General features: G+C 41.1%; 1 protein-coding gene across 4 annotated transcripts in view; it reads left to right on the top strand.

Annotated features, from left to right (window-relative positions):
- The window catches only part of LOC147625814 (AT-hook motif nuclear-localized protein 11-like), a 33,698-nt gene extending 14,183 nt beyond the window's left edge, over window positions 1-19,515 (top strand). Inside the window, exons 3-8 of one of the 4 annotated variants that reach the window (XR_015268732.1) lie at window positions 7,395-7,526; window positions 7,677-7,838; window positions 7,916-8,192; window positions 16,090-16,683; window positions 16,808-17,255; window positions 17,367-18,746. Coding sequence is in view for 2 of the 4 variants with exons in the window: in XM_086817381.1 (XP_086673507.1) it covers window positions 7,395-7,526; window positions 7,677-7,838; window positions 7,916-8,161 (540 nt within the window). In the remaining 2 variants the exon portion in view is untranslated. Of the gene's footprint in view, window positions 1-7,394; window positions 7,527-7,676; window positions 7,839-7,915; window positions 8,193-16,089; window positions 16,684-16,807; window positions 17,256-17,366; window positions 18,747-18,904 lie in introns of those variants that run through there. The other 3 variants (XR_015268733.1, XM_086817382.1, XM_086817381.1) reach the window with 3 other exon arrangements.
- Window positions 19,516-27,524: the final 8,009 nt, after the last annotated feature.

Raw genomic sequence — 27,524 nt, 5'->3', positions numbered from 1 at the left:
CCGTATGCTCTGATACCAATGTAACTTGGTTGAACACAATGCTAATCAATACACTTAAATACACTAAGATTTGAAGGACACTTGCTCAAATACAAGAAGTAAATTGCTGAATTGACAAGAGGCACACAATGAGCCAGAACGGCCGACCCCTCCCTCGAGTAAATTGTATTACTATTGGAGAAATTCAATACATAGTTTCACGGGCATCCATTGCCAAATCCTCCATGCCAATGCATATGAAATTCAGCATTTAGAAAACAATGGTATGTCGATGTAGATCACCAAGGAGCTGCCTTGATGCCCGGCCCGACTTCAGTGCCCATTCTCTACCATTGGCTCTATGTTCTACCAAGCAAGGTAGCAACATCTTCAAGAGCACATAGGACAAGAGAAATACTACACAGGGCGGCTAAACAAGGAGTCCTGCCCTTCTACTGAGTAAGTAAAGACAATACATTGTCCAATTACCTTACCAGTCTTCATAGAAGTTGTTGCAAGCGGAAGCCTTCACGTTGGAAGCTTTAGAAGTGTGGATATCTTTGATTTGCCGCAATCCTTCGCGACAAAAGTCTTCAAGAGGATGAAGGGAACCCTGGGAAAGCTTCCCCTATGGTTCAACTTGAGAAAGGAAGGCTGAAATTAGGGTTTTCAGCAAAAAGACCAGAAATTACAGCAAAAATGAGAGCTGTTTTGCTGAATTTCAGTCATTGGGAGTGAGGAGGAGAGTGATTAGCACTTGGAAACACTCTTGGAAGCTTTGAAAACACCCTAACAAGTTGGGTATGGCTATGGAGAGCTTGGAAATGGAGAGAAATGGTGGAAAAACAGAGTTTTCAGCCTCCAAAAATCCTCATGAAGAGAAAACACGAATTTTTCTTAATAAGTAAGTGAATTGGGGTCCAATCAGGTGAAGGGACATGGGGAGATGCCCATTTATGAGTAAAAAGGGAGGATCAGGTCCTGGACATTGAGTCTTGTCCGCCTCGGGACTTCAGTGAGTGTGAACTTGGAAGCGGTCATAATTTATAAGTGACTTTTGGGCGCCCAAACTTTAATGAAGTGGGAACGCACTCACTTATAAATATTGGCTAAGTCCTAAGGGCTATTTGAGCCTAGATTGGGTAATACTTACCACCTGTTCACATGCCGCACAACCATGTCAGTAGACAGTTTCACACGCACGGTTCACGGGCGGGCGTCCCCTTACCCGGAACTACACATTGGTCAAGCAAGCATGAAAACAGCACGCAATTTCAATTGCAAGCAAGCACATAAAGATGCTATGCAATGCAGCATTGGCATGAGCAATTTCCGTTCATGAAACCATATAAGACCAGGCGTTTCCAGGCAAGTATATGCGATACCAGACCCAATGGAAAGCCAATCCTCCAGGCGTTTCCGGGCATGTGCCTTTGAGGCGTTTCCGGGCATGTACACAAAGGCACAAGTCCCAGCGGAAAGCCAAGTCCTCCAGATATTCCGGGCATGATAACATCAAGTCCCAGTGGAATATCATATCCAACTATACAGCATGACACGTGTCAATCACATGCATAGGCACATTCCATAAGCCATGGACACCAATCCAATATGTACATAGTGTGAAAGCAAGAGTGAACCATTCGGATGGCCAAATGGTGACATATCCTCTCTACTTCTCTATGTCATGACCATGTGATTAGCGTTAATCTTTATTGCTTGCGTTAATCATCATTAAGCACGCTTGTGCATAGTAGTCACGTTACATTAGCTCTCCAGATAAGACTGGATACCGGGCTCTAGTACTGGCACACTGGCTATAGGCATGTATCCCCCGCTGGAAGCGAAGAGGAAGGTCGTGATGCCAAAGGTGTAGAGGGTGAGTAGGTGTAGACAGGTTGTTCGTCTCCCAATGTAAGACCTCAAGCGGGGCTCTCCAATGAGTAAGAAGTTCCATCCTCAGTGTGGTCTCCACCTGAGTAAGAAGAATCAACATCTGGTGACAAAGGCTGATCGTCCGGAATCGCGGGTAGTCGATGCATGCTATGTGCTGTCGATGGCTTCATTCCCTTTGCTCACGATAGCTTTGATACCATGTGAGGGAAAAAGGATGAAAGGACCAGATGTGCGAGAGATTAGAGAAAATCAACACAGCATGAAATGGATGAATGAATTAATGAATAATGGTGAACGTAATCCAGTACAAGAGGGCCTCTGTATGAGGTACTGATGAAGTGACTCTGAGTAGTAGATTGGCGATGAAGCAAGGTTGAGGGCGAAGGCTTGCGTAGGGGACAACGGTGGCACTCCGTGAGGATGTAGATGTCTGTGAATGCAGAGCTGTTGCAAGATTAGGGTGCTGAACAAACTTGGGCGCTCGTGTGCTGCGCAGAAGGTAGAGTGCCGTTGATGTGGCTGTAGCAACAGGTTCAGAGTCCCGTGACTAGATGATGAAGCAGGAGCAGGAGCGCCCATTGGATTGCTGGATGCTCGATTATGAGCTGCGTTGAAGCTCGATGATGTGGACAGACGTTGCTGCTGGATGCGTTGATTTACTGGGACCAGGTCGCTGCAGCACGCAAGTTGGTGAAGATGATGTGTTGGTTGTTGGGTTGCTGCTGTGTGCAGGGGGTAGAGCCGATGGTTGGAAGTTGATGATAATCAATGATCATCGGGCTGCATTGTGGTGTGTTGCGCAGGTTGAACGCCCGTGCTATGCGATGAAGATTGTTGTGTCGTGTTGATTACCGGGTTGCTGCTGTGCAGGGGGTAGAGCCGACTACTGGATGATGTATCTGGATAAGCGTTGATCATCGTGCTGCTGCTGTGGAGTGCTGCGCAGGTGGTATAGCGGATGATGAATGCAGGTTGATGAAGATGATTTTGTAATTGGAGGGGGTTGCGCGTACACTTTATATAGTGTAGGTTCCCCACCCTCTAGGTCTATTGGCCTAGTCGGCTAGCCTGGCTGTCCTGAAGCCTTTTGGGCGGCCCTTTTGGGCCATTTTGGGCTGGTTGTCACACAAGGGTTTTGAACAGTTTTGTCTTCGACAATTCTTTCAAAAGCTGAAACCCTAATGCTCTAGAAACCCTAATTTGCAGAATCCCTAATTCAGGTGAATTCCTAATTTTTCTATAGAAGCTCTAATTTGCAAAAACCCTAATTTTCAAAAACCCTAATTTTAGATGAGAGTTGTGTGAAGTATTCTTTCATCATTACTTCGACCTAAAGCTAGAAAGTGACTATAAATGGCAAGCATAGTGGTTGAGTATTTTAGGTATGGTGCGGTACGGTACGAGTATGCATCAAGATAAGTACTTTAAGTACGTTCACGTTTTTTAATGTTTGTATGTACGTATGTATATAAAATAAGAAATATCTAGCATCCATACAAAAATAGCATGAAAGACAATGGTAATACTGAAATGAAAACTAATCTATTGACTACTGAGTAATGACCATTGACTAAAATAATTAAAAGACGGACCAAATAAGTGTTGTACATTGAACCTCATATTTGGTACGAAGACCTTATTCGTACAAGGTACAGTACGTATGGAGTGGTATGGAAAGTATTGAAGGTACACATCGGATGAGTACGGGTACGGAATGCAACTATGATGACAAGCGATTCTTAGCGGGTAAGAGTTTTTTGTGTTCGTTAAGCCTACTTTACATCACGGTCTTAGCCATTAAGGTCTCCTATGTCTTGGCGTGGCACACACTTGGATGTGTATAGATCCTAGTGGAGCATAGCTGCTTGTGGCAAGATATTGGGGATTGGGGAGTGAGGCTCTTCGCTATTGGGGAGATGTAGATTCATCCTCTACTACGACATAACATGTTTGAAATTGTTTTCATATGCATGAATGTCGTTGGAAATTTGGCAAGCATTGCCCATGGAGCTCGTACGTAAAATTCCTTGATAATACAAATCATATTGCTATAGGCTAGTTGGATAGTCTTCTCAGCTCTCCTTCAGACGATGAAGATATGTTTGAACTCTATGCTTCCCTTATGCAAATTATTCAAGGGTCAATTGCCTCCTCATGCTTGGCTTGACCCTTGAGCTCACGGGTTTCAAGATGATTTATGCCCTCGGTTCATTACTCTTATATAGTCATCAAGAGCTAGGGTTGTCCCTAAGATTTCTCTCAAAAGATGTGCCGTTAAAAGTCTTTTTACATAGTCACCCTCTATCAGCCCAATAATTGGTCCACCTTTGTCCCTTTTTGGTCACACCAACTCAAGATGCCCATGTTGTGGCCCATGGCTCCCCAAAGATTAAGGCTTTTGACCATATAAATGATTGCCTTTTGACACTTTGACATGACACATTTGTGCGGGACTTGAACAAGGCTTTGACACACACTTGGGCTTCCCTAGTAGTAGGTACCTGACCAAATAGTCTAGTAAGTGCCCGGTTGGCCAATACAAATTTATACAACTTGCAAAGAGGGTAACATAGACTTGTGTCATAGGCACGATGGACACTGACCCTAAACCTAGATGGTGTCTAATGACTTGTTTCTTGGACTAAGGATCTCACAACCTGCTCTTGGCCCATCAAAAAATGTGTCTGATTGTCCTAGAAGCTGCCGAATGTCCATGTGGCATCCCAAGACGATGGTGCATGTGACATGTTTGCCCTTTATGAGATGACCTAGTCGCCCTCTTTAGTGGTGAGTTTTCCTCTCCTTTTTAGGAATGATCTCATCAATACTAAGCAACTGCTCCCGAAGATCGTGGATCTTCATAAGATGATCGGCCATACTGTCACCTTCATGCATCTCTAGGTTCTTAAGTTCTTTCTTGAGATATGCAACTTTGGCCTCATTCTTTGCTTGGTACATAGTTTCAAGAACATCCCATGCACGTTGAGAAGTCTAGTTTCAAGAACATCCCATTCTTTGCTTGATACATAGTTTCAAGAACATCCCATACACACTAAGAAGTCTAGTTTCAAGAACATCCCATGCACGTTGAGAAGTCTTGCATGACTGGATGTTACTGAAGATATTTTGCAAAGATCCTTGCTTGAATTGATGAAGAATTACCTTTTAGGAATCAAGACTTCCTGAAGACAACCACCATCCACTAACTTTGGATTATCCTAATCCAAAGGTATTACCATCTGTGGCCCATGGTATTCCACAAGATTGATGGAGTCGAAACCAGGATGGATCTTCCAATGGCTTGGTAATTCCAGTTTGACGACCCATCACTGAATTTATGTATGATCTTGAAAGATTATTTTTTTCTTTAAGACAAGTTTGGCAGAAACCTTTTTGAACTACTTTAGTTATGGTAGTCCATCGTGATATAGATAGTCCATCGATGGCCCCGTTAGGATAGGTCTTGATAGTTGATTCGGTGTGGTTTGTATGGACAGAGACTTAGCCCCTATGCTTGGGGGTGATCCGATGTTCTCGGATCTATGGTTGAGTGGTGAGCTAGCCTATAGAATCCTAATTGGGAACCAATCATGTACTTGTCTTGTGTTTAGGAGATCTTGGAAGGATTCGGTCATGAGAATCTCGGATTTTGTTGCGTGAATCTCGGACAATTGAAATTGATGTTATATACCTGAGGCTAACCCTGGAGTTAGGTTGTTAGGTTGGCTAATATGTGGGTTAGGAGCCCCAAAAGATTAGTTAGCATGTTGATTGTAACGGTTAAGGCTGTTGAGAAATGCAATGTGTGAGGGTGCAACATGAGTGGAGCAAGGGGAGGAGCATGCACATTAGAAAAGGAGTATACTAAGGGTACATTGGCAAGTATTGATTTGTATGGTCATTTGTAAAAGGTGAAGTCGAAGGTCAAAAAGGTAGCACATGGAAAGTGCAAGGAGGCACATGTAGTGTGAGCATTTATGGACACATGGTTGGTACTAGGGTGTACACAAAGCACGGATTGGAGTCCTTCCCAAGGCTATAAATATGGGTGTATGGACCTTGATTATTGCAATGAGATTATGTGGGTTTGTGCTTAATCACTTGTCATCATCTTGCTATTAGCTTAATCACATTTGATATTATCTCAATCATATGCTTAATCACGACTCATATGTTTTGATCTGCCATGAGCTCAATCATACTTGATTTCTCAACCTAGTATCAGAGTGATGCCCTTTCATTAATCTCTCAAGCTAGTAAAGTAGGATGTCCGATAGAAGTAAACTAGGGGTACATTGGCAAAGGTTGATTTGTATGGTCATTTGTAAAAGGTGAAGTCAAAGGTCAAAAAGGTAACACATGGAAAGTGCAAGGAGGCATATGTAGTGTGAGCATTTATGGACACATGGCTGGCACCAAGGTACACACAAAGCATGGATTGGAGCCCTTCCCAAGGTTATAAATATGGGTGTATGAACCTTGATTATTGCAATGAGATTATGCGGGTTTATGCTTAATTACTTTTCATCATCTTGCTATTAGCTTAATCACATTTGATATTATCTCAATCATATGCTATTAGCTTAATCACATTTGATATTATCTCAATCATATGCTTAATCACGACTCTCATATGTTTTGATGTACCATGAGCTCAACCATACTTGATTTCTCAAGGCTTTATGTCACAATCCTATACATGCCTTGGGAGATTTCTTCAACCTAGATAGCTTGGTTCTCTAAAGCTTTAATAATATCACAAGCCTTATCGGTGCCTTAGGCAATCTCCTCTCCAGCCCAGACAACTTGGTTCTCCTAAGCTCAACAATACTTGATTTCTCAAGGCTTTACGTCACAATCCTATCCATGCCTTGGGAGATTTCTTCAACCCAGATAGCTTGGTTCTCTAAAGCTTTAATAATATCACAAGCCTTATTGGTGCCTTAGGCAATCTCCTCTCCAGCCCAGACAACTTGGCTCTCCTAAGCTTTAATGGCAAGATTAGTTTCCAAAGATCTTCCGAGGTCTTCAAATTGTCCTTCATGGGTCTTCAATCAATGAAGTAAGCTTCTACAGCCAGCCCAATGCATGGACCAGCTCTCAAATCCTCCCGGGCACTTCCAAATTGGGTGTTTACTGATAGAACAGCCTCATAACTAGCTGTATAGAAGAAATGATCAGCTTGGGGTGTCTGTACAGTATGGAAACTAAACAGCAGCTGGCCTTGAAAGAAAATGATCATACAGCCATACAGCTGCAATCGCAAAGTTGGTAGCCATACATGTGCGTGAAGGATAACCGTACAGCTTGCAGGCTAGGAGTGAAGACACATTTTGTGGTCTAATTGTGTCATCAATGAAGTGAATGGTTAAGTGCTCCAAGATTGTGCTCCCCGTCACATTTTGGTTGTATTGACAGCCTGTTTGTGCTAGTGGAGGTCTCTTTTAGGGTTTGCAATGCATCTTTTTTATTGTTTTGAGTTCTATGTGAGGTGTAGCTTATGTGGAGATCATTTGCAGGATGTCTCAATAAAGGTAATGTCATTTCTAAACCAGGAGAATTGGGGAATGTGCATCTTGTCTGCCAATGGAGCAATTTCAAACATCACCCTTTGTCAGCCTGGAACATCTGGCGGCCTAGTCACATATGAGGTACACCATTAGTCTAATTTTCACAAAGTAAAATTTTTTGTAAAAAAAGAACATGATCAGTAGTGTGCTTTCAGATGTGTGAAATTGTGAATGCATGTGTATTTCTGTAGATTGAAGTGATTGTAGAGTGACAACTGAGTGTGTTTGCAGGGGCGCTTTGATATTTTGTCATTGTCAGGCTCATTTTTACCCGGTGAAAATAGAGGTTCTCAGAGCAGGGCGGGAGGGTTAACTGTCTCATTGGCAGGAGCAGATGGACATGTTATCGGAGGTGAAGTCACAGGCATTTTTGTAGCAGCGAGTCCAGTGAAGGTCAGTAATGTAAATCAATCTCTCCATTTTTAAAGATCTTTTCATCCTTGAATATTTACTTGGTTTTGGCCATGCAGGTAGTTGTGGGTACCTTCCTGTCAGAAACCAAAAAAAGTCAAATGCAAGGAGGGAGTGTTCACAGTATCCAACCGGCTGAAACAGCACCTGACTCCCCCTTATATGTACCCATGCAACAGCAGTCATCCATGCAGGGGCCCAATTCTGGAGTTGTCAATGATTCTCGACAGTATCATCGGCCTTCTAATATGATGCCATCTCAGTCTTTCGATTGGGGAGGGAATCAGCTTGATACAGACAGTTGAGGGGATAAAAACACACCTGCACCATCTTCAGGTCAGTTGTAGGTTGTTCCTGCTGAAGCTTTCTTTACTGACCTCAAATTTTTTTTCCTTTTCCAGAAAAAAGATCCTTATATTAGTTATATGAAAACCAGCCAATAGGCTGAATTACAAGCACCGAACCTCTGAAAAGAGGACAAAACACAGGGGGAGGGTAGTCCCCTCCATGGCTGGCCACTCTTGGAGGGAACTACCGTTGAAATCAGGGTATCCCAGGAGGAGCTATGGAGGGTGAAATATCATCATCATGGTGGAGTGTGTAGAAGAGAGATGAAGCAAGGAGAGAGGAGAAGGTTTGAGCCATGGAAATGGTTGTACAAGAGAAGAGATAGAAAGTAAGAGAGAGAGAGAGAGATGAGATACTCAAGCCAATAGACAGCAGTTTGCACAACTCAAATGATACTCATTGTTATAATGTTTTTGGCTTTGTTTTTTGAGCCGGGGTCAGAGAATTGCTATAATGAATCCACCCAAATACATACTTTTATAGGCACCAAGGCCTTATCTTTTGACCCTTAATAAGAGGGTGTTCACACCACTAAGGACACTTGACCAGACTTCAGACTAACTCTAAAATACCCAACAAAACCCCCTTTGGAGTGATGGTGGAGTTGCATGCATAACCTTCAATAGTCCGGTACTCCAATACAAGCAAAGACTAGACATGAACGTGGCTTAGAAGTTCATAAAGCATGGCCTAGTGCAAAGCTCTCAGAGGTCAAGTCTTGCTTGAGGGACAAAGACAGCTTACATCGGCATACCAAAACGATCCCCCCTCACCTAAAGTAGGGGCAAAAGGGAACTAACTCACCTAAAGTGATGATAAAACAAGGCGTTAAGGATCCAAAAATAAATAACTCAGATTTTTGGGGGACTTACCCAGGCAGAGAACCCATGACTCAAAATACTCAGTTTTTAATTTAATTTAATTAATTAATTAATTTATTTTTTTTTGGGGGGGGGGGGGGGGGGGGGCCTTCCCGGCCAGACAACCCAACACATACAACTGAAAAGATAGATTGTTGGAAGTTTAACAAACTTCCCGCATGGTAGAACGTCGATGATGGTCTGATGTCATCTTCTTGTGCTGACGTTTCCAAGACTCCGACACTTGAGGTCAAGTGTGGGGCATGTACTTGCAAGGAGCAGATGCTTCGTGATGGTGCTTGCAGTACTGCTAGGTACATTCCTTTTTGGCATGAAAGCCAAGGGAGAGGACCCGAGGGAAAATTTAAGTATTCCCATGATATTTTTTAACTAGAAAGGATTCTGATATGATTACTTGATACGTTGCTGCATGTGCAAGATTGTTGTTGCAGAGGCTGGTAGAGCAGACAAGAGTTGGAAATGTCGAAAGTACCCTAAAAGATGGCGGCTTGGCACTTGGGACAGCACAAAGGAGGCGTCCGTTTGCAAAGCTAAGAAGAGTAGCCCAAAGTGATGAAGGCGGATCACAGGCAAGAAGTCGATGCTGAGGAAGAGGAGCCACAACAGAAGGCAGAAGAGGGCACACAGGTTTGCACAAAAAACGCAGCCAAGGGGCTGAAGTGACTGTTGGAGAAAACGTTGGCGGAATGGGCAGAAAATGTTGCTCTTCAGGAGGGCAGAGCAGAAAACGCTGAACTGAGGCGTTGCTGCTGGCTGTGGAGTGGGGACAGCAGTAGAATCAACGGGGCAGCATTGGCGGCAAGGTGGTGAAGGCGTCGACATCATCAACTTCAGCAGTAGCGGCAACAGGAAAAACACACCCTTAATGATGATGGCGGCTGTTGAGCTCCGGGTAGTCCGACAGAAAAATGTAGAAACCCTAAAAATGTAGAACCCCTAAAAACGCAGATGTGGTTCAGCCTAGCTTTGATACGATGTTCGAATCTGGGTATCCCAAAAGGAACTAACTCTGAAATACCCAACAACTACCTCATACAAGAGAGGGGGAGGCGGGGAGGGGGAAGCCAAACCGGTGGCTTGTAGTGCCACGTGAGGTCTCTGACACTATCAGAGAGGAAGGGACCTTGTTGCCATATGTGTAGGAAGGCCTCTCGACGTTTCCACCTGCGGTCCGAACCTCCCTGAAGCTTCCCCCAAGAGTGTCTGAATGATATCTGTCCATATGGCATGGATAGACACTGCTGTGCCTGCGCCCTGCCCGCCCGGGGGCTGGGGGGCTGGCTGTTGAGGGTGCCCTCAATGGTCTCGCTACATTGAGCCTGCCAAATGTGCCATGCCGCTATGTTGCTGATGATCTCCCATCTCTGACAAGTGCCAGGGGACTAGGCCTCTACTGGAGAGTCGGGGAGGGGATAGACTCTATCGTGCAATGTGTGAGCCTGAGGGCCTGGCCCTCTCCTCATAATGGAGGGTGGGCCTTAACTCTGTCACCCAGGTGACTACCCCCCAAGTGATGATGGGCGGGAGTCGAGAGGTGGTGAATAGTCAAAGAATCCTTTGTCGGACTTGCTGCGCTTTGGGGCATTCCCAAAGGCAATGTCGTTGCGACTCTTTCGGGTGGCTGCATCTCAGGCACTGCATTGGATGACCACCAATGCCTAGCCACGTGACAATTGCTAAACTCTTGTGGGAAACCTGCTAGAGAACCAGAGTGACCATTTGAGGTCGGAAGCTGTCCCACAATCGCTTCCAATAGTCTTTGGGGAAGCAAGGTGAGATGTCCTGGGAGCACCAATGATTTGTTGAAGCAGGAGTATTGTCAATCTTATGCATCTATATCTGTTGGCCTAGCCTCACCTAGTAGTGAAAAAAGGGGGTGGTCGGGCTCTTAGGGCTAAAGGGTCTGTCCACTCCCACTCACCGGGGTCCCACTAGTCTGTGTCAAGGGTTGGCTCTCCTAGAGCTAGAGTCTCCAAAACTTGTCTCGGGCTATCTACGATGGAGGGGGCTCGCTGTGCCAGCGGTGCTCATGGAAGCCAATGATCTGGATTCTTTGAAGTGAGCCACCAATAAAGTCCTCTATTGGGGAGAGGGTTAGATGCCCATGGTATATGACTAAGAAAATGAGAGCTAGACCCCTGGTTGATCCTAGAACTGCCAAAGGGATGTTGTGGAGCATGAAAGCTCCTAGCCACTTGGGACGGGAGGGATCTTGTAAGGGGTCAGCTTGTAAGCCTAGCGGGGGCATGCAGTGACAGACTCAACCATGTGTCCAAGAGATAAAGATATTGAGAGAGAGGGGAGAGAGAGAAGGGAATAGGGATCTTGCACAATACACCACACCGAGCGGGGAACATGCCATGCCCCGCCCCCTTTCAGGAATTTATTCAGGAACAATCAGCCAAGATCAATACAATCAATGAATACAAGACAAACAGATATGCCGATGTCGGATATCCAAGTCGATGTCGATATCGAGGCACGAGATCTCTGATGCCGAGCACACCACGGGCATGACCCACAAGTATCTCTCACCGAGCTAGTACCAAATCCAATATCCAAATCCAATGAATCCAAGTCGAAGTCCAAAATCCAAGCTCCATGTCTAAGCTCTGTGTTTCATGTCCAAGCTCTATGTCCAAGCTCCATGTTCATGTCCAAGCTCCATGTCTAAGCTCTGTGTTTCATGTCCAAGCTCTATGTCCAAGTTCCATGTTCATGTCCAAGCTCCATGTCTAAACTCTATGTTCCATGTCCAAGGCTCCAAGCTCTATGTCCAAGTTCCAAGTTCATGTCCAAGCTTCATGCCCCAACTATATGTTTCATGTCCAAGCTCTATGTCCAAGCTCCATGTTCATGTCCAAGCTCTATGTTCCATGTCCAAGCTCTATGTCCAAGTTCCATGTTCATGTCCAAGTTTCCAAAAATGGGCGGCTGAGTGGCGGCTGGGCGGAACTGGGTAGCGATCGGGCTGAGCTGAGTGGTGGCGGCTCTGGGGTGGCTGAGCTGAGTGGAGGCGGTAATGGCAGGTGGATGAAGATGAGGTGGATGAAGATGAGGGTCTCCTTGCTCTCCACAAGCTTGATGCCCAAAACAAGAGGGCTCTAGCTTCTTTTATACTTGGGGAGGGCCTTACTTTTTGCCAAAAAGCCATCATGCTTTTGCTTTGCCTTTTTATGCTTTACTTTTTTCTTTTTGCCTTTGCTTTTGCTCTTTTTACTTTTATTAATAAAATATTACTCAACTTTCGGTGCTTTGCTTTTTTTAAGCTTTAAGGCTTTGCTTTTTGGCCTTAAGAGATGCTTTTTGAGAAAGCGCCTTTTAGCTTTTTGGTCCGGCTCAGTCTCCTCTTTTCAATGGTGCCCTTGGCTCGCAGTCAACCTTGTTTGACTTTTTGCTTTTTCTTGCTTTTTGACCAAGAATTGTGCTTTTTCTTAATCAAACCTTATGGACCCTATCCCCATGTCGTCCTCCACCTATGTGGTGTCTGGGCATGGGTTTCATCATGTGAAATAGAGCTAGGAGGACCAAATAGTTACGCTACCTCCCTCTTATATCGCAGTTGTCCTCAATTGCAGATCGCAAGTGTTCCAAGTATGTCCATATCTTCCAAGTACATGCATATGTCCCTGGTACATCAAGTACATCCATATGTTTCAAGGTACATGAAGTACATCCATATGTTTAAAGGTACTAGCCCCATCTGGTGAGCTTGTGCATTTGGTCTTTCCCCATATCTATGGTGTCATCTGCTCATCTGGCAACATCTGCATGCCTTTTCTTTGACCAATAGCTTTGTTCTTGATGGTACCTTTTCATGGCCTATGACATGTGTTAGATAAAATAAATGCATACTCACCTTCTGCAAAAACTAGACACAAGCTAGTCAACAAACAAGTATGCATCATTTGCGTCTACTGGGTACTCTAGATACTAGCCAGGTAGTTTAGAGCCCAAGATATTGGGTACTCTAGATACTGGCCAGGTCGTTTAGAGCCCAAGATACTATCACATGCCTTAAATCCAAGCATTGTCCACACATCAAAAACAGCACACAAAGTCAAAGCAATTCAAACATACATCGGTATGCAGTGCACAAGTAAAGATCCTCCTGTTCATGGATTGTCTTGTCTAGTTTCATCGGTATGCAGTGCACAAGTAAAGATCCTCCTGTTCATGGATTGTCTTGTCTAGTTTCATCGAAACCGTGCTGAGCCATCTGGTTCCCGAGGAAACTGCTCAGACTATCCTCAAGGCCATTTGGTCACTAGGACTGCCCAAGAGTTCTTCCATAGTCATCTGGGCCGTCTGGTCGCATTGACCGCTTGACTCTGAGATCCAATACAGTCATATGGGCCATCTAGTGGCAATGACCGCCCAACTGCGAAATCCAATACAATCATCTTGGCCATCTGGTTGCTATGAATGCCCGACTGTGAAATCCAATACAGTCATCTGGGCCATCTGGTTGCAATAACCGCCCGACTTCGAAATCCAAGATATCTAGCATCGTTGCCGTCTGATCGGTCATCTGGCATCGTTGCCACCCATATACAAATCTTGCTCCTTGGGCTATCCGGCATTGTTGCCACCCAAACTAGAGCATGTACAAGCAACCATTATATAAGGAGAATAATGATCAATTCCAGTCGAATATCTATTACAAGATAAAGGAAGAGTCCTCACCCCTTTACGTGGAGAAAGGAGAGGGAGAATTTTTGAAAAGGAGAAAGGAGAAGAGAAGTCAAGTGTTTGGGGGTTTCTTTCCCACACGCCTAGATGCATTGGGGCTCACAATTAGTTGTCACCATCAAACCATGTAGTTATCTATTACAAGATAAAGGAAGAGTCCTCACCCCTTTACATGGAGAAAGGAGAGGGATAATTTTTGAAAAGGAGAAAGGAGAAGAGAAGTCAAGTGTTTGGGGGTTTCTTTCCCACACGCCTAGATGCATTGGGGCTCACAATTAGTTGTCACCATCAAACCATTTACTTATTGAGTTTCTTATATATATATATATAATACATTAGAAAGCAAATTGCCCACCTCTCCCCCCTCCTCCACACACACACACATACATATCTTCCTAATATTATATTATGTGCATGTGTAAGAGAGAGAATATACATACACACACACACACACACACGTATATATATTATGTATATATGTGTATCTATAGGTATGTAAGCATGTATATATAAATAGATTTATATGTATGTTCGACGCACACACATGTATGTTCATGCACACACAGACACAAGCACATGATACATGCACACACGCATACAAACACACACACACACACTCGCACGCATGGACACACGTGCAACACATAGAGATATGCACACTTGCACACATACTCAAGCTTGCATATACACACGTGTATACATGTACACAAGTACATAAATACACTCACATGCACAAGTACATGTGCACACACTCACACACACATATGCACCCGTACCCCTTTACGTGGAGAAAGGAAGAGTCCTCACCCCTTTACGTGGAGAAAGGAGAGGGAGAATTTTTGAGAAGGAGAAAGGAGAAGAAAAGTCAAGTGTTTGGGTTTCTTTCCCACACGCCTAGATGCATTGGGGCTCACAATTAGTTGTCACCATCAAACCATTTACTTATTGAGTTTCTTATATATATATATATAATACATTAGAAAGCAAATTGCCCACCTCTCCTCCCTCCTCCACACACACACATACATATCTTCTAATATTATATTATGTGCATGTGTAAGAGAGAGAATATACATACACACACACACACACACACACGTATATATATTATGTATATATGTGTATCTATAGGTATGTAAGCATATATATATAAATAGATTTATATGTATGTTCGACGCACACACATGTTCATGCACACACAGACACAAGCACATGATACATGCACACGCATAGAAAAACACATACACACTCGCACGCATGGACACACGTGCAACACATAGAGATATGCACACTTGTACACATACTCAAGCTTGCATATACACACATGTGTATACATGCACACAAGCACATAAATACACTCACATGCACAAGTACATGTGCACACACATGGACATGCACACACACACACACACAAGCACATAAATACACTCACATGCACAAGTACATGTGCACACACATGGACATGCACACACACACACACACACACATATGCACCTGCACGTGCACACACATGTACACATGAGTATATTCACATGCTCACACACACGTACATGCAGACACTCGCTATGGATACACATAAATAAAAACATACACACCATGCTCACACATACGTACATGCAGACACTCGCTATGGATACACATAAATAAAAACATACACACCATGTACACACACACACAACAAATACACACTAACACACACAACACAAATACACACTAACACACACACAATCAAGACACTTGCACGACACATGCACGCATGAAGACAGTACACAATCACATACGTGTGTATGTGCACACACAATCACACATATGTATGCAAAAGAGAAGACAAAAGACATTGTATATAAGATACACTTATTTAAGAGTGAACACACCTCATCGTGCATCCCTACGTATTAACATTTAATATTAATTAAAAATATGTGTTTATGTGTTTATTTATTTTATAAATGCACATGTATATATAGGTATACATCTCTAAATATAATAAAACATAATATTGTAGATAATATATATTGAGATGTGGGGGCGTGAGAGAGAGAGAGAGAGAGTGTGTGTGTGTGTGCACGTGTGCATGAGAAAGAAGTATGTTTATGTGTGTGCATGAATGTATGTAAGAGAGAGAGAGAGAGAGAGAGAGAGAGAGAGAGAGAGAGAGTTTCTATATGTGGGAGAGTGTGTGTGAGAAGAGAGATAGCGTGTGTGTGTGTGTGTGTGGTGTGTGTGAGTGGAGGAGAGAGAGAGAGAGAGAGAGAGAGAGAGAGAGAGAGAGAAACACAAAGAGAGACAGAGACATGGAAGTCTATGTGTAGATTTAGGGAGGTGTGACCCCTTTTGCGCAATCCCTTACCATGAGAGAGAATTGAAGAGTTGGTCACAACCGCAAAGGCAAGAGTATGAAGCCAAGCAACGGTCCGCACGGGAAGAAGTCACACATACATCCAATGTGGCCACTAATGCATCCCGTGCAACAAGTGACACCACCGAATGCGGCAATCAATGAACCGGGAATGACGGAATCTCCTAATGTAGGTGAGTCTTTGCCCATGCGTTCAAGTTCCCAAATCTCCCATGCTTTTTCAAAGAAGAGAGGTAGAGAGCAACATGTGCATGGTCAATATGCTCCAAAGTTAAAAGAGGCCGCTTAAATTGCGGAGCAAAGATTTTTCTATCAATGCAATCTTCCTTTCAACATTGCTCGCACGAAGGCCTACCACAACTTCTACAATGCATTGGTGGTGGCGGCGGCGGCCGGAGCTACGGGTTTGCGTCCCGTTACTTGGGAGGCCTTGAGAACAACACACTTAACAAGCCAAGTGAGGACTATCCATCAAGACCTAAGTGGGTTAAAAGTGTGTTGGGAGCAATATGGATGCTCAATTATTTCCGATGGATGGAGTGACATGGTAAATAATCTAATCTAAACTCTCGTCCTTCGTCTTCAATATTTAATGCTTGATGCTAGTTGCTCATGGGGTGTGCAATGTGCATTTAAAAATAAGTTTTTGATTTCTCATTTGGCTTTTGTAGAGGCGACGACACATGATTAATATCTTGGTGTCATGTTGCGCGGGCACAATAATGCTAATGCGTGTTATTGACGCCTCGGCCCCCGGTTTGAGCATTACAGGAGAGTGGATTTACAAGCACATACGACAAGCGATTGAGGAGATTGGTTCTCAACATGTGGTGCAAGTTGTAACTGACACTGGCTCCAATTGTGCAAAGATGGGAGAGTTTGTGGAGAGGGACTACAAAGCCATTGTATGGACTCCTTGTGCTTCACATTCTCTTGACCTAATGATGGAAGACATTGCCCAATTGTGTTGGGTAGAGCCAGTGCTTGAAAAAGCCTTGCGAATCATAACATTCATCACAAAAAGACTGCAAGCATTGGCTCTCTTTAGAGTAACTTGCAAGTACGAGCTCGTGAGGCCCGCCGCGACACGCTTTGGTTATCTTTTTCTAGTGCTACAAAGTATGTCATTTCATATTTGAAGCACTTCACAAGAGCTTAAAGGCTAGACTTGCTATTGCTTTAGATTTTATCTTGTAGCGAAGAAGCATGACATGCATCATTGCATTGTAGGATGGTCCAAACCAAGTGTCATGTGCATGAAATGCCATGGACATTCTTTGGAGCTAATCCAGAAGAGGCAGCCAAGAAAAAGATCATTGGAGCTAGGACATGGAGCACAGAGTGCTGTTTGGCAGTGTGGACTTGGAGCAAGGGCATGGAATTCATGGGAGATGTTGTCAGCGCCTTACAGAAGGCGTCGGTTGTACCAAATAGCAAGGCGGCTGAAAGCGCATCAAGATATAGCAAGAAGACTAGGTGACACAGCTTTATGGATTTATGTGACCAATCGGCCAGCCGACTGCTAGTCGGCCAGCACTCCAAGATGTCCAAAGGGACTATAAAAGGGGCACGTGCTCATTGTAGGATTCATTCATTCCTTTATGGAATGGGTCCCTAGTATAGGAGTAGATTTTGGTGATGTTCACCTTTTGTATGAAGGCAGCCTAGGGCTGTGGATGTAGGTACCTTTTTGTACCATCAGAAATATACTGAATTTCCAGCCATATTTATCTCTCTCGCTCTCTCTCTCCTCTCCCTTTATGTCTGCGTTTTGCATCAGCATGTTCTCAGTAGTGTTTAGGGCTGAAAGAAGACTCCCAAAGCTTCCGCGTGTTACATTGGTATCAGAGCATCAGGCTCAGCAAAGCTAAACAGTGATTTAGTCCCATATGATGGTGTATAGGTCCAAGGTACAGGAAAGTACATGGATACGAAGCCCAAGGCAAGGAACATAGGAACGGGAAGAACTCCCAGGAGGTTTGTTGGTGGTGTTCCACAAAGCCAGAGGGGATGGTAGTCAATCTTCTATTTGTCATGATCCCCTATTTTTAAGTTCGTGTTGCTGCTATAATGACTTTTTTTTTGCTGTGAAGCTATATTTCAAATATAGAGCAATTTTCCATTATCTCCAGGTGTAAGTGTGACATTAATAACTGGCTAGTGCTCCTTAAGGTTGGACAAATCTTTGTTATACCTATTCCTTCATTCGCTCAAAGAGAAACTGGCTGGCCAAACTGTTGTGGAAAAGAGTATCTCAGTCTCAAGTGGCGGTAAACAAGCCACTCATGCATTTCATGTAGCTACATTTCCGACTGCTCTATGACTGTGGTTGTCTGTGCCTTGCATGCATGTAATTATGATGCATATATGCCCATCCTTCTGATTATTTTCACATATGCTCTTTGATAGCCTTCTTGAACATTTGTTTTTTTCTTTCACGCAAGACGTTACCACAAAATTAAGACTGATAAAAGGCACGCCTTGAGAAATGTTGCTTGTGTTGAGATAAGGCATGGTATATATTTTGAGTTGTGTGCTCAATAACTTTTCTTGGTTTGGATGTTGTAGTAAAGGCAATCCTCATGGGCATGCATATACTAGACTTCAGGAACTGAGAATATTAAAAAGAGAAAAGAAGCGACAGTATTTGGTTACCAAAATTAAAATTTAGGTCGAAGCAAACATGAACAAATGCTGGGTATGATGTTCTTGTGTTTCTTTTGGGGTCTTTATATGGGAAATGACACTGGCCGTTTGTTGATGTGCAGACTATTCTGTAAAGAACATTGGTGACTTAAGATGAGCACTGTGCAGAAGTCAAGAGATGGTTGTATCCGATTGCAATTCGCCTAGTAGCTTTTCGAACCGCCTCACATCATCCAGTCATGTAGGACTTCACACATTGAAACAGGTATATGAGATTTTTGTATAGCGGTAGCGTCATTTTGTGAAAGAGATGCATGCTATTGTCAAAAAGGCTATAGCTGGTGATCTTGGTTTTCCAGCCCTTTATAGTGGTACTGTTTCATGAAACATGCAACTGATTGCTTTGAGGAGTTGCCACTGTTACCAACTATTTTTCAGCTCAAAAGTTACAAGAAAGGCATAGAGAACCTCACATTTGTGCATGCACACTTGGGTGGCATAAAAGAACCTCACACGAGAGCATGCACACTAGGGTCCCACCTAATGTTGATGAATCTAAATCTCCAATTATCAAAAGCATCATGGTGACTGGAGTCAAATCAATTGATTATCCTACTATGCCTTTCTTTTTTACAAATGGCATTTGTTTAATTGAGGAATGTGTGATATCTCAAGGTTTCAACCTATTTTTCTAGGTGGGATTTAGTCTCTTCATCAGATAATAGGTTTCAACCCATAACGCTTGGTGTTTTACATGCACGAGATGGTTAGGCATATCCATAAATAATTGTAGATGAGCTTATCCCATCACAACTAAAGCAAAAAGGTGCCAAACTCACTAAAGAAGGCAAATGGATTGTCTTTTGTGATGAAAAAGCTCTCATCCAAATTTTTTGAAACCCAAAGTCGTTTGCGTTACCAAGCCTCAACACCAACATCCAATGACCAACAACCTTGTACTAGTTCAAATGTTTTATCTCCTTGTGAGATAAGATAGCCCATTGACCAACAACCTTGTACTAGTGCGAATGTTGTATCTCCTTGTGAGATAAGATATGATCATTAGGATGTCTTTTTTTTAAAGTTACAGTTTTTTGTTTTATGTGATGTTTCTCTTTTTTGGACTAGATTGGGCATAAGACCTCCATGGTCTTCACTTATGTATTTCTCTCATAGATCACTTTGACCTTCTATAGACGCTAATAGAAGTTTCTTTTTCTTTCTCTCTCACTTAATGTGTGTGTGAGTACATGTAGCATCTTGCATGTGCACACAAGCACACTGTTGAGTATGAGAGATTCACAGACAGTTTAATTATTGTCCTTAATGAGGATTACATAACTTCTATATGACGTTGAAAGGTATGAATTGAAAAGTAAACACTAGTATTGATTGTCAAATTAGTATGTCTTTTAACAGATCCAAATTTGAGGAATGTGGATAATCTTAACTATTGGGTTTGGTCAATTCTTTCTCTAGCAACTCCCTTATCTCTGAATCTCTTTCTTATGGAGCACGCTCACTTGATAAAAAGCTTTACATAGTGGAGAGCTTATAGGGATTATCTCAATTCATGATCCTTTGAATATATGACTTAGGTAAACTAGGAGATAGTTCATCGATGAAAGAGTGTGAGAACTTAGAAATAAAAGGATCATGAGACACATTTGGTTTGAATCAGTCTCAATACTAAGTTGATTGACAAGAATTTAAAATGTCTCCTCTTTCTTTCTTGTAGCTCTCTTAGCTTGGGTATGAGTTAAAAGTGGACCTAATTTACCTTTTATTTAACACTTAAGTTAGATTTTCTTATTATCTTTCATCAGCCACATTGTATGAGTGTTTTAATCTATGTGATCATGTCTCTATGGCATTTGTAAAATAATAGTAACACCTTGCAAAGGAGCAATTAGAAGTGTTCTCTTTTCTTTTAACGAATTCATTTTTGATTCTAGATTCTTAATCGCTTTAGTGCAGTTGTATCTAGATTGTGATGCATCAGGTTAAGTGCTCCTAATGCCTTTTCGTAAATGAAACCATGTAAACTTTTATCATCACGTAAAATAGAGACTTATTTATCTATAATCTTTCCTTGAATTCTCGACAAAGTATAAGTAGGAGCCTTACCTCCTTCTTAATAGTCAGGATCAGAGTCACCCTCTTACTAGAGTAAATCTTCGTCATTTCAATCATGTGTCATTTTCTTCTTCAATCATGTTGAGATGAACGATAGGTGTGGGGTTCTTCTTTTCTAGATAATCTGGTCCAATGTGCTTTTCGTGATATCTGAAACACTTGATGATATGATTCTTCAACTTGACATTCGAGAGTTTGTTGTTTACATTTCTTTGAACATCTTCTTTGATTACCTTTTTTAATCTTTGTAGATCTTGAATTTATCAAAATTGCTTGAAGGAAAAGAGGGTTTAAAATATTTTGCACAAGTATTATCTTGCATTCTAGAATATTTAGAAAAAGTTTTGCGTTGAGAATTGAAAGCAAGATCCATAGCATAGCTAAATTAACGAGGATAAAATATATTAACATCTATCCTAATAGTGAGCTTAAGATCGACAATGATTTTTCTTCTTTGGTTTCTTTCTTTGACTAATAGTGAGCTTAAGATCGACAATGATTTTTCTTCTTTGGTTTCTTTCTTTGACTTTATCAACACTTGTAATATCCCAAAATGTATTGATATATGCATGTATATTTTCTTTCTTCATTTAGTGGAGAGAATCTCATCATTGACCAGCTTTAGTCTTATATAATGAAGGAACAAAATGTTTCTTCAAAATCTTGTGAAATTCTTTTCATATCGTAGGTTGATGCTTGCCTTGCTCAATGACATTCCACACTTTCAATCAAATGTTTGCAAGCAAACTTAATCTTGTCTTTTTCGGAGAATTTTTTGCCTGCAAAATAATCATCTGATTGGTTGAGCCATGTAATTAATATATGAATGTCTTTCTTTATGTTGGAAAGTGAATATCTTTTGGCTAACTTGTGAATCTTTTTGAGAACTCTGGGGCACGCAATGTAGCTTGAGTAGTGCATTGAACAAGATCACTTTTCTCTTTATCAAAATCGAACACGATCACTTCTCTCTTCATCAAAATTAAAAAAAAAATCAAGTTTGTACTAAGAACATTAGATATGGCGTTTTAAGATCACGCTTAGTTGCTATTTGCATTTGAAGTGCAACAACTTACTCTTGCATTGAAGGTGGTATAGGTAAATTAACCATGTATATATATTTAAATAAAGGTGCTATGAATATTTTTATAAATAAATAAACAAAGAACACAAAATTGACTTATCTCAATACTTGAGAAATGTCTCAAATTTGTGTTAAAACTGAGCAAACACTTTGTGTTAAGATCGAACTCGAGTCTTATCTCGCACAATTTTTTGGATGAAGACCGTGTGGATTCAAGTGTCTTGAGCGTAGACGTAAATGTGGAATTTTCTTCAAAAAGGTGAAGAAAATTTTTAAGGTTTTTCTTGATTTATTTGTGTGTTTTTTAAAAGGATAAATTTAGGCCTTTTGGGCTTAAAATATATCAAAATGCTTTTTTGGGGCTAAAAAAGCTTTTTCTATGCTCTCTTAAAGTGGCAAACTTCTAAGGAGAGAGGGATGCTTTTTTAGCCATCATACACCATTGGTTTCATGATGGGGTTGTAGTAGATCATTTTAGGGCTTGGTGGTGGTTTAGTAATAATCAAATCACATCCATAGCTTCTGATTTTGAGGAGGGTGACAGAAGAGAAAAGTGGTTTTGGGAAAGAAGGTGGTTTTGAATGCACAGAGGTGGTTTCAACCCTTCTTTGTCCTTTGGCTAATACCCAATGGTTTCAACCCTTCTTTGTCCTTTGGCTAATACCCAATGGTTAAATTGTTTTGTATATTTAATGCCAAAAATAGGCCATAGCCTCCAAAAATACAAAAATTGATGATTTTATTTTACATGACGCTCTCTCTTTTCTCAAAACAGAGAGCTCTATTTTATTAAATTACTTGAGGCTACAGGAAAGCTTTTCAGCTTTATAAAATATCAAGATTTTTTCAAAGTTTATGTTTCAAGTCTAAGCTTATGAAAATAAATAAAATAATGTGTACAAGCTTGTACATATAGGCTTGGGCACTAGTGAGAGCTTGTAAATTGAAGCAACACATGGCTGAATGCAAACATCAGATAAAGGAGATTTTCTCTCTAATGAAAGGAAGGATAAAACATATGTAGAGCATAGAACCTTGTAATTAAACCACTTATCAAGAAGAGTGGGCACTAGTAAGAGCTTGTAAATTGAAGAGTGGACACTAGTAAGAAGATTGGGCACTAGCAAGAAGAGTGGATACTAGTAACAAGCATAGGCACTAGTAAGAGCTTGTAAATTGAAGAGTGGACACTAGTGAGAAGAATGGGAACTAGTAAGAGCTTGTAAATTGAAGAGTGGACAATAGTAAGAAAAGGGGAGACACTTGTAAATTGAAGAGTTGACACTAGTAAGAAGAGTGGGCACTAGTAAGAGCTTGTAAATTAAAGAGTGGACACTAGTAAATTGAAGAGTGGACACCAGTAAGAAGAGTGGGCACTAGTAAGAGTGGACATTAGTAAATTGAACACTAGTAAGAGTGGACACTAGTAAGAAGAGTGGGCACTAGTAAGATCTTGTAAATTGAAGGGTGGAAACTAGTAAATTGAAGAGTGGGCACTAGTAAGAGTGGACACTGGTAAGAAGAGTGGGCACTAGTAAGAGCTTGTAAATTGAAGCACCACATGGCTGATGCAAACACCAAATAAAGGGGATTTTCTCTCTAATGAACTTGGCAAGGGAGGATAAACCTTGCATAAACCATATTTTATCAATGATTTGTATAATAAACTTAAAATATATTTGTTCTATTCCTACTATATTAGAAGAATGAACCACCCCATTATCCAAATCTACATTAACAATGACAAGCATCCTTGCCAATCAGTGATCACTTGAATCATTTGTATGTTCTAGCTTAAGATGATCCACTATAGATACCACCAACTCATATAGCTGTCACCCTAAATTAGTGCAAGTTAAATGTGATCACATCACTTGCCAAGCTGAATATAATTCACAACAAATCTCCTCCCAAACTTGAATTCCACATGTTTGCAAATAATCTCTTAACTAAAATTGTTCATTTTCCTCTTAAGCATGTTCTTGATCATTGAATTCTTTGATTTATATACATTTAGCTTTATTTAAATGCATCATAAAGCTCACTCATTTGGTACAACATAAGTTTGCCTTTTGTAAGAGAAATGCTTAATGTTGCAATGAAAGGTGTTGCTTTCATGAAACAAGATCTATAAGATTTCCCACAGCCAAATAAAGATGTGGAGTTCGGTAAAAAGTGGATGCCAAAGAGAATGACGATTACTTATGAGCCATGAAAGCTTAGAGGTACAAGTTGCAATTATAGAGGGTAAAAATAATCCCTCTCCTCTCGATACATATGATGACTAAGATTAAGATACTTCACACCCTTGACAAGTATAGCAACAATAGGAGGCAGCTACCCCTAGGCTTGTGTAAACACCAATAATCCACCTCTTTTATCTCTTACTCCAACTAATTAGTTTGACCCTTGATAATCTAACCCAGGAGCAAATTGGCAACAAGTACTATACTGAAGACTAAGCAAAAGAGTTCTCTCATAGCTTGATTAAAAACTCGTGGAGTTTTCATGCGAGGGGAGAGGGACTGCATGCTTCCATGTACCATTAGTCTTCTTAATTTGGTATCCCACCATATCTTTAGGTAACTTCACTTTAATCTTCATGCATCCACCCAGTTTCTCATGCACTAAACTACTTTACATGCATTCACCCATATGTTTAGTTAACTAACATATCTATGTATGCCTCGACTTTTTTTTATTAGTTCACTATGCTTATCTTCACCTTATTACTATTTTTCTTCTGAAAATTTACCCCTTTTTATGGCTAGTTCCCGGGGTGTGCACAACGCTACACTCGAACTCCTGAAGGATTAGCATCCATCAAGCCATCTTTCCTGCCAAGCTCTACTTAAGTGCATACCTAATTGGATAGTGCTTTATTTGAATAAAAGACCAAATTTGCCACAATTAATAGCCTATTTGAGGTTCTTAAATAGGCACAAATTGATGGCACCCTAGACATTTAACCATGGATAGCCACACACGGATTATAACGTGTGTATAAGTCACTTTTAAGTAATGAGATAGGATAAAATACCAATACATTGTGATATTATAGCTTGTATATAAGTCATTTTTTAGTAATGAGGCGGCACAATCCCAATATACAACCTTGAGTCTACTCTTATTTTCTTTTGTGATGTATTGCTACTCACATCTCGTGCTAGTGTGGTTATGCATGAGTTGAGAGATGGGTTGCTTGCACTCGTGTGATTAAGTACATTTCTTAAAAACTTTGTTACATGAGTGAGTAAGAATAGTGGTGTGCTGAGAAGGAGGGTGCCTACATGACCTCTTCTCCATGTATCTACAAATGATGGACCACTTTCTTTTAGACCATGCATTCCATCTTATGCTACAAATCATACATTGCTCCTTATCCTACAAATCAAGGACCACTTTTTTTTTGGTGTGACAATGGAGTAGGGATGCAAGTGTGAGTAGGCTTCCACTACTAGGAGGCTGAGCAAGCAGCTTAAGTAGCAAGTGCCCTAAAAACCATCACATCAACAAGGCTAAACAACAACTTTTGGACTTCCCACATTTGGTATCTTACTAGGGGTTTTATCTTTTATATTTTTGGTTTTATGTCCTAATATAATTTGTTGAGGATATAGCTCTTCTTCTCATTAGGTTGATCTTTCCACTTTGTGAGGATATCATGGGAAAACTTAATTGACAAGAGTTGACGCATACCTATCGAGATAGTAGCACCTCCATCATCCTTGATGATGGATCCATCCTCGTAACATTGGTATTATCATTGCAACCTTTTGCAATATTCTCTGTAAGGAAATGTTGTGGGAGGTTTACACGAATCCATAATAGTGATTGCAATAAATAAAATATTGAGAATAAATAGAGAAAATAGAACAAATAAATACTCAATACACAATGTTGGGTCCAATTTGCCCCCGCACGATAGTGAGCTCATGCTTCCTCTTGGTGTACTTAAATATATTTCATGGGGTAGCTTTTGGGACTCAAAAATAGTATGATTTACAAATATATTGACTTCTTCAAGAATAGAGTGAGCTCATACTTCCTCTTGGTGTACTTAAATATATTTCATGGGGTAGCTTTTGGGACTCAAAAATAGTATGCTTTACAAATATATTGACTTCTTCAAGAATAGTATTCTTCAAAAGTGGCTTGCTTCAAAAATAGCTTTCTTGAGCGTGCAAGCTAGGCTTCTTTGAAAATAGGTGTGAGCCTTGAACCTTATAAAAGCACACATGTCTTAAAAAGTCAAATATACACAAGGGAGCTTTCACATGTCCTAAACTAAGTTGCATTATACGTCTCGTATAATGAGATTTTACCAAAAAATATGAGGATATACGTGAATAAATGTATAATTCAAGGAATAACATTTTTTTTAGCATTTGGTTCGATCGAAAGATATTCGAACAAAATTCATTCGATCAAAAAGAATTCGATCGAATAAAAAGCGGGGAAATAAAAAACGTGAAATCGCCCCCCCCATTTTTACCATTTCTCTCTCTCTCTCTCTCTCTCTCTCTCTCTCTCTCTCTCTCTCTCTCTCTCTCTCTCTCTCACCATTTGCATAGGTAAAAAAAGTAAAAATTTTAAATTTTAGATTTTTTAAATTAGAAGTTTCAAATGTGTTTTCAAATTAGACTTTGTTTTAAATTTTTCAAAAATGCATTGTTCTCACTTGTATTGCATATGTTGTCCCACTCCACTATTGTTATGGATACCGCTGTGGGACAACAATTTGTGTGTAAAGCATATTTAAATATAAAAAAAATTATCTTCATTTGCATTTGCGATGTCACTACAACGTTGAATTATCTTCATTTGCATTTGCATTGCAATGTCACTACAACGTTGAATCGGACGTTGTGATTACGGTATGCTACTTCGTCACTGCTAAGTGATGCGAGATGGGTGGTGATTGTAGGTTTGTTTGTTTGCTACCTGTGTGCACTGTGCCACTATTTTTTGGGTGGCATTGTGCACTTCCAGGTTTTTGTTTGTATTCACCCGTGTGAGTACTCTGTCATTGTTTTGGGTGGCAATGTATCACTTTCGGGTCTTTCCCTCTTCTCTTTAGGCACCACCTATGTACAACTTTGTCACTGGTTCGGGTGGCATTGTTGTACTTCCAGGTTCCCATATCGTAGATTCTAGAATAAAGATTAGTTGCTAGAACACCCCAAGCATTTGTACTCAGTGCCACTGATTCGAGTGGCACTTTGAGCACTTATGTTCCCTAGGAATGGTAGGGGGAGGCATTGTTGAGATAGTCAAACGTCTGTGCTAACATGGTGAAATCAACATTCATGATTCTATCATGTTTGAAACTAGGCATATCCATAGTTTTCTTTATCTCCTGACTATATAGCTTAGGTATATCCATGGTGGAATCACCATTCTACCCATTGACTATATATAGTGCATATCTATTGACTGTTCTACCCATTTTACTTCATCTCTTGGGTCTTGTCTTAGTTATGTGTACACACATATATTAGCACATATACGCGCTTATGTCT

The sequence above is a fragment of the Cibotium barometz genome, chromosome 23 (genome assembly GCF_041138505.1).
Source record: "Cibotium barometz isolate CiBa-2024 chromosome 23, ASM4113850v1, whole genome shotgun sequence".
Lineage (NCBI taxonomy): Eukaryota > Viridiplantae > Streptophyta > Polypodiopsida > Cyatheales > Cibotiaceae > Cibotium > Cibotium barometz.
The sequence above is the reverse complement of the archived record's forward strand: the minus strand, read 5'-3'. Positions and strand labels throughout refer to the sequence as shown.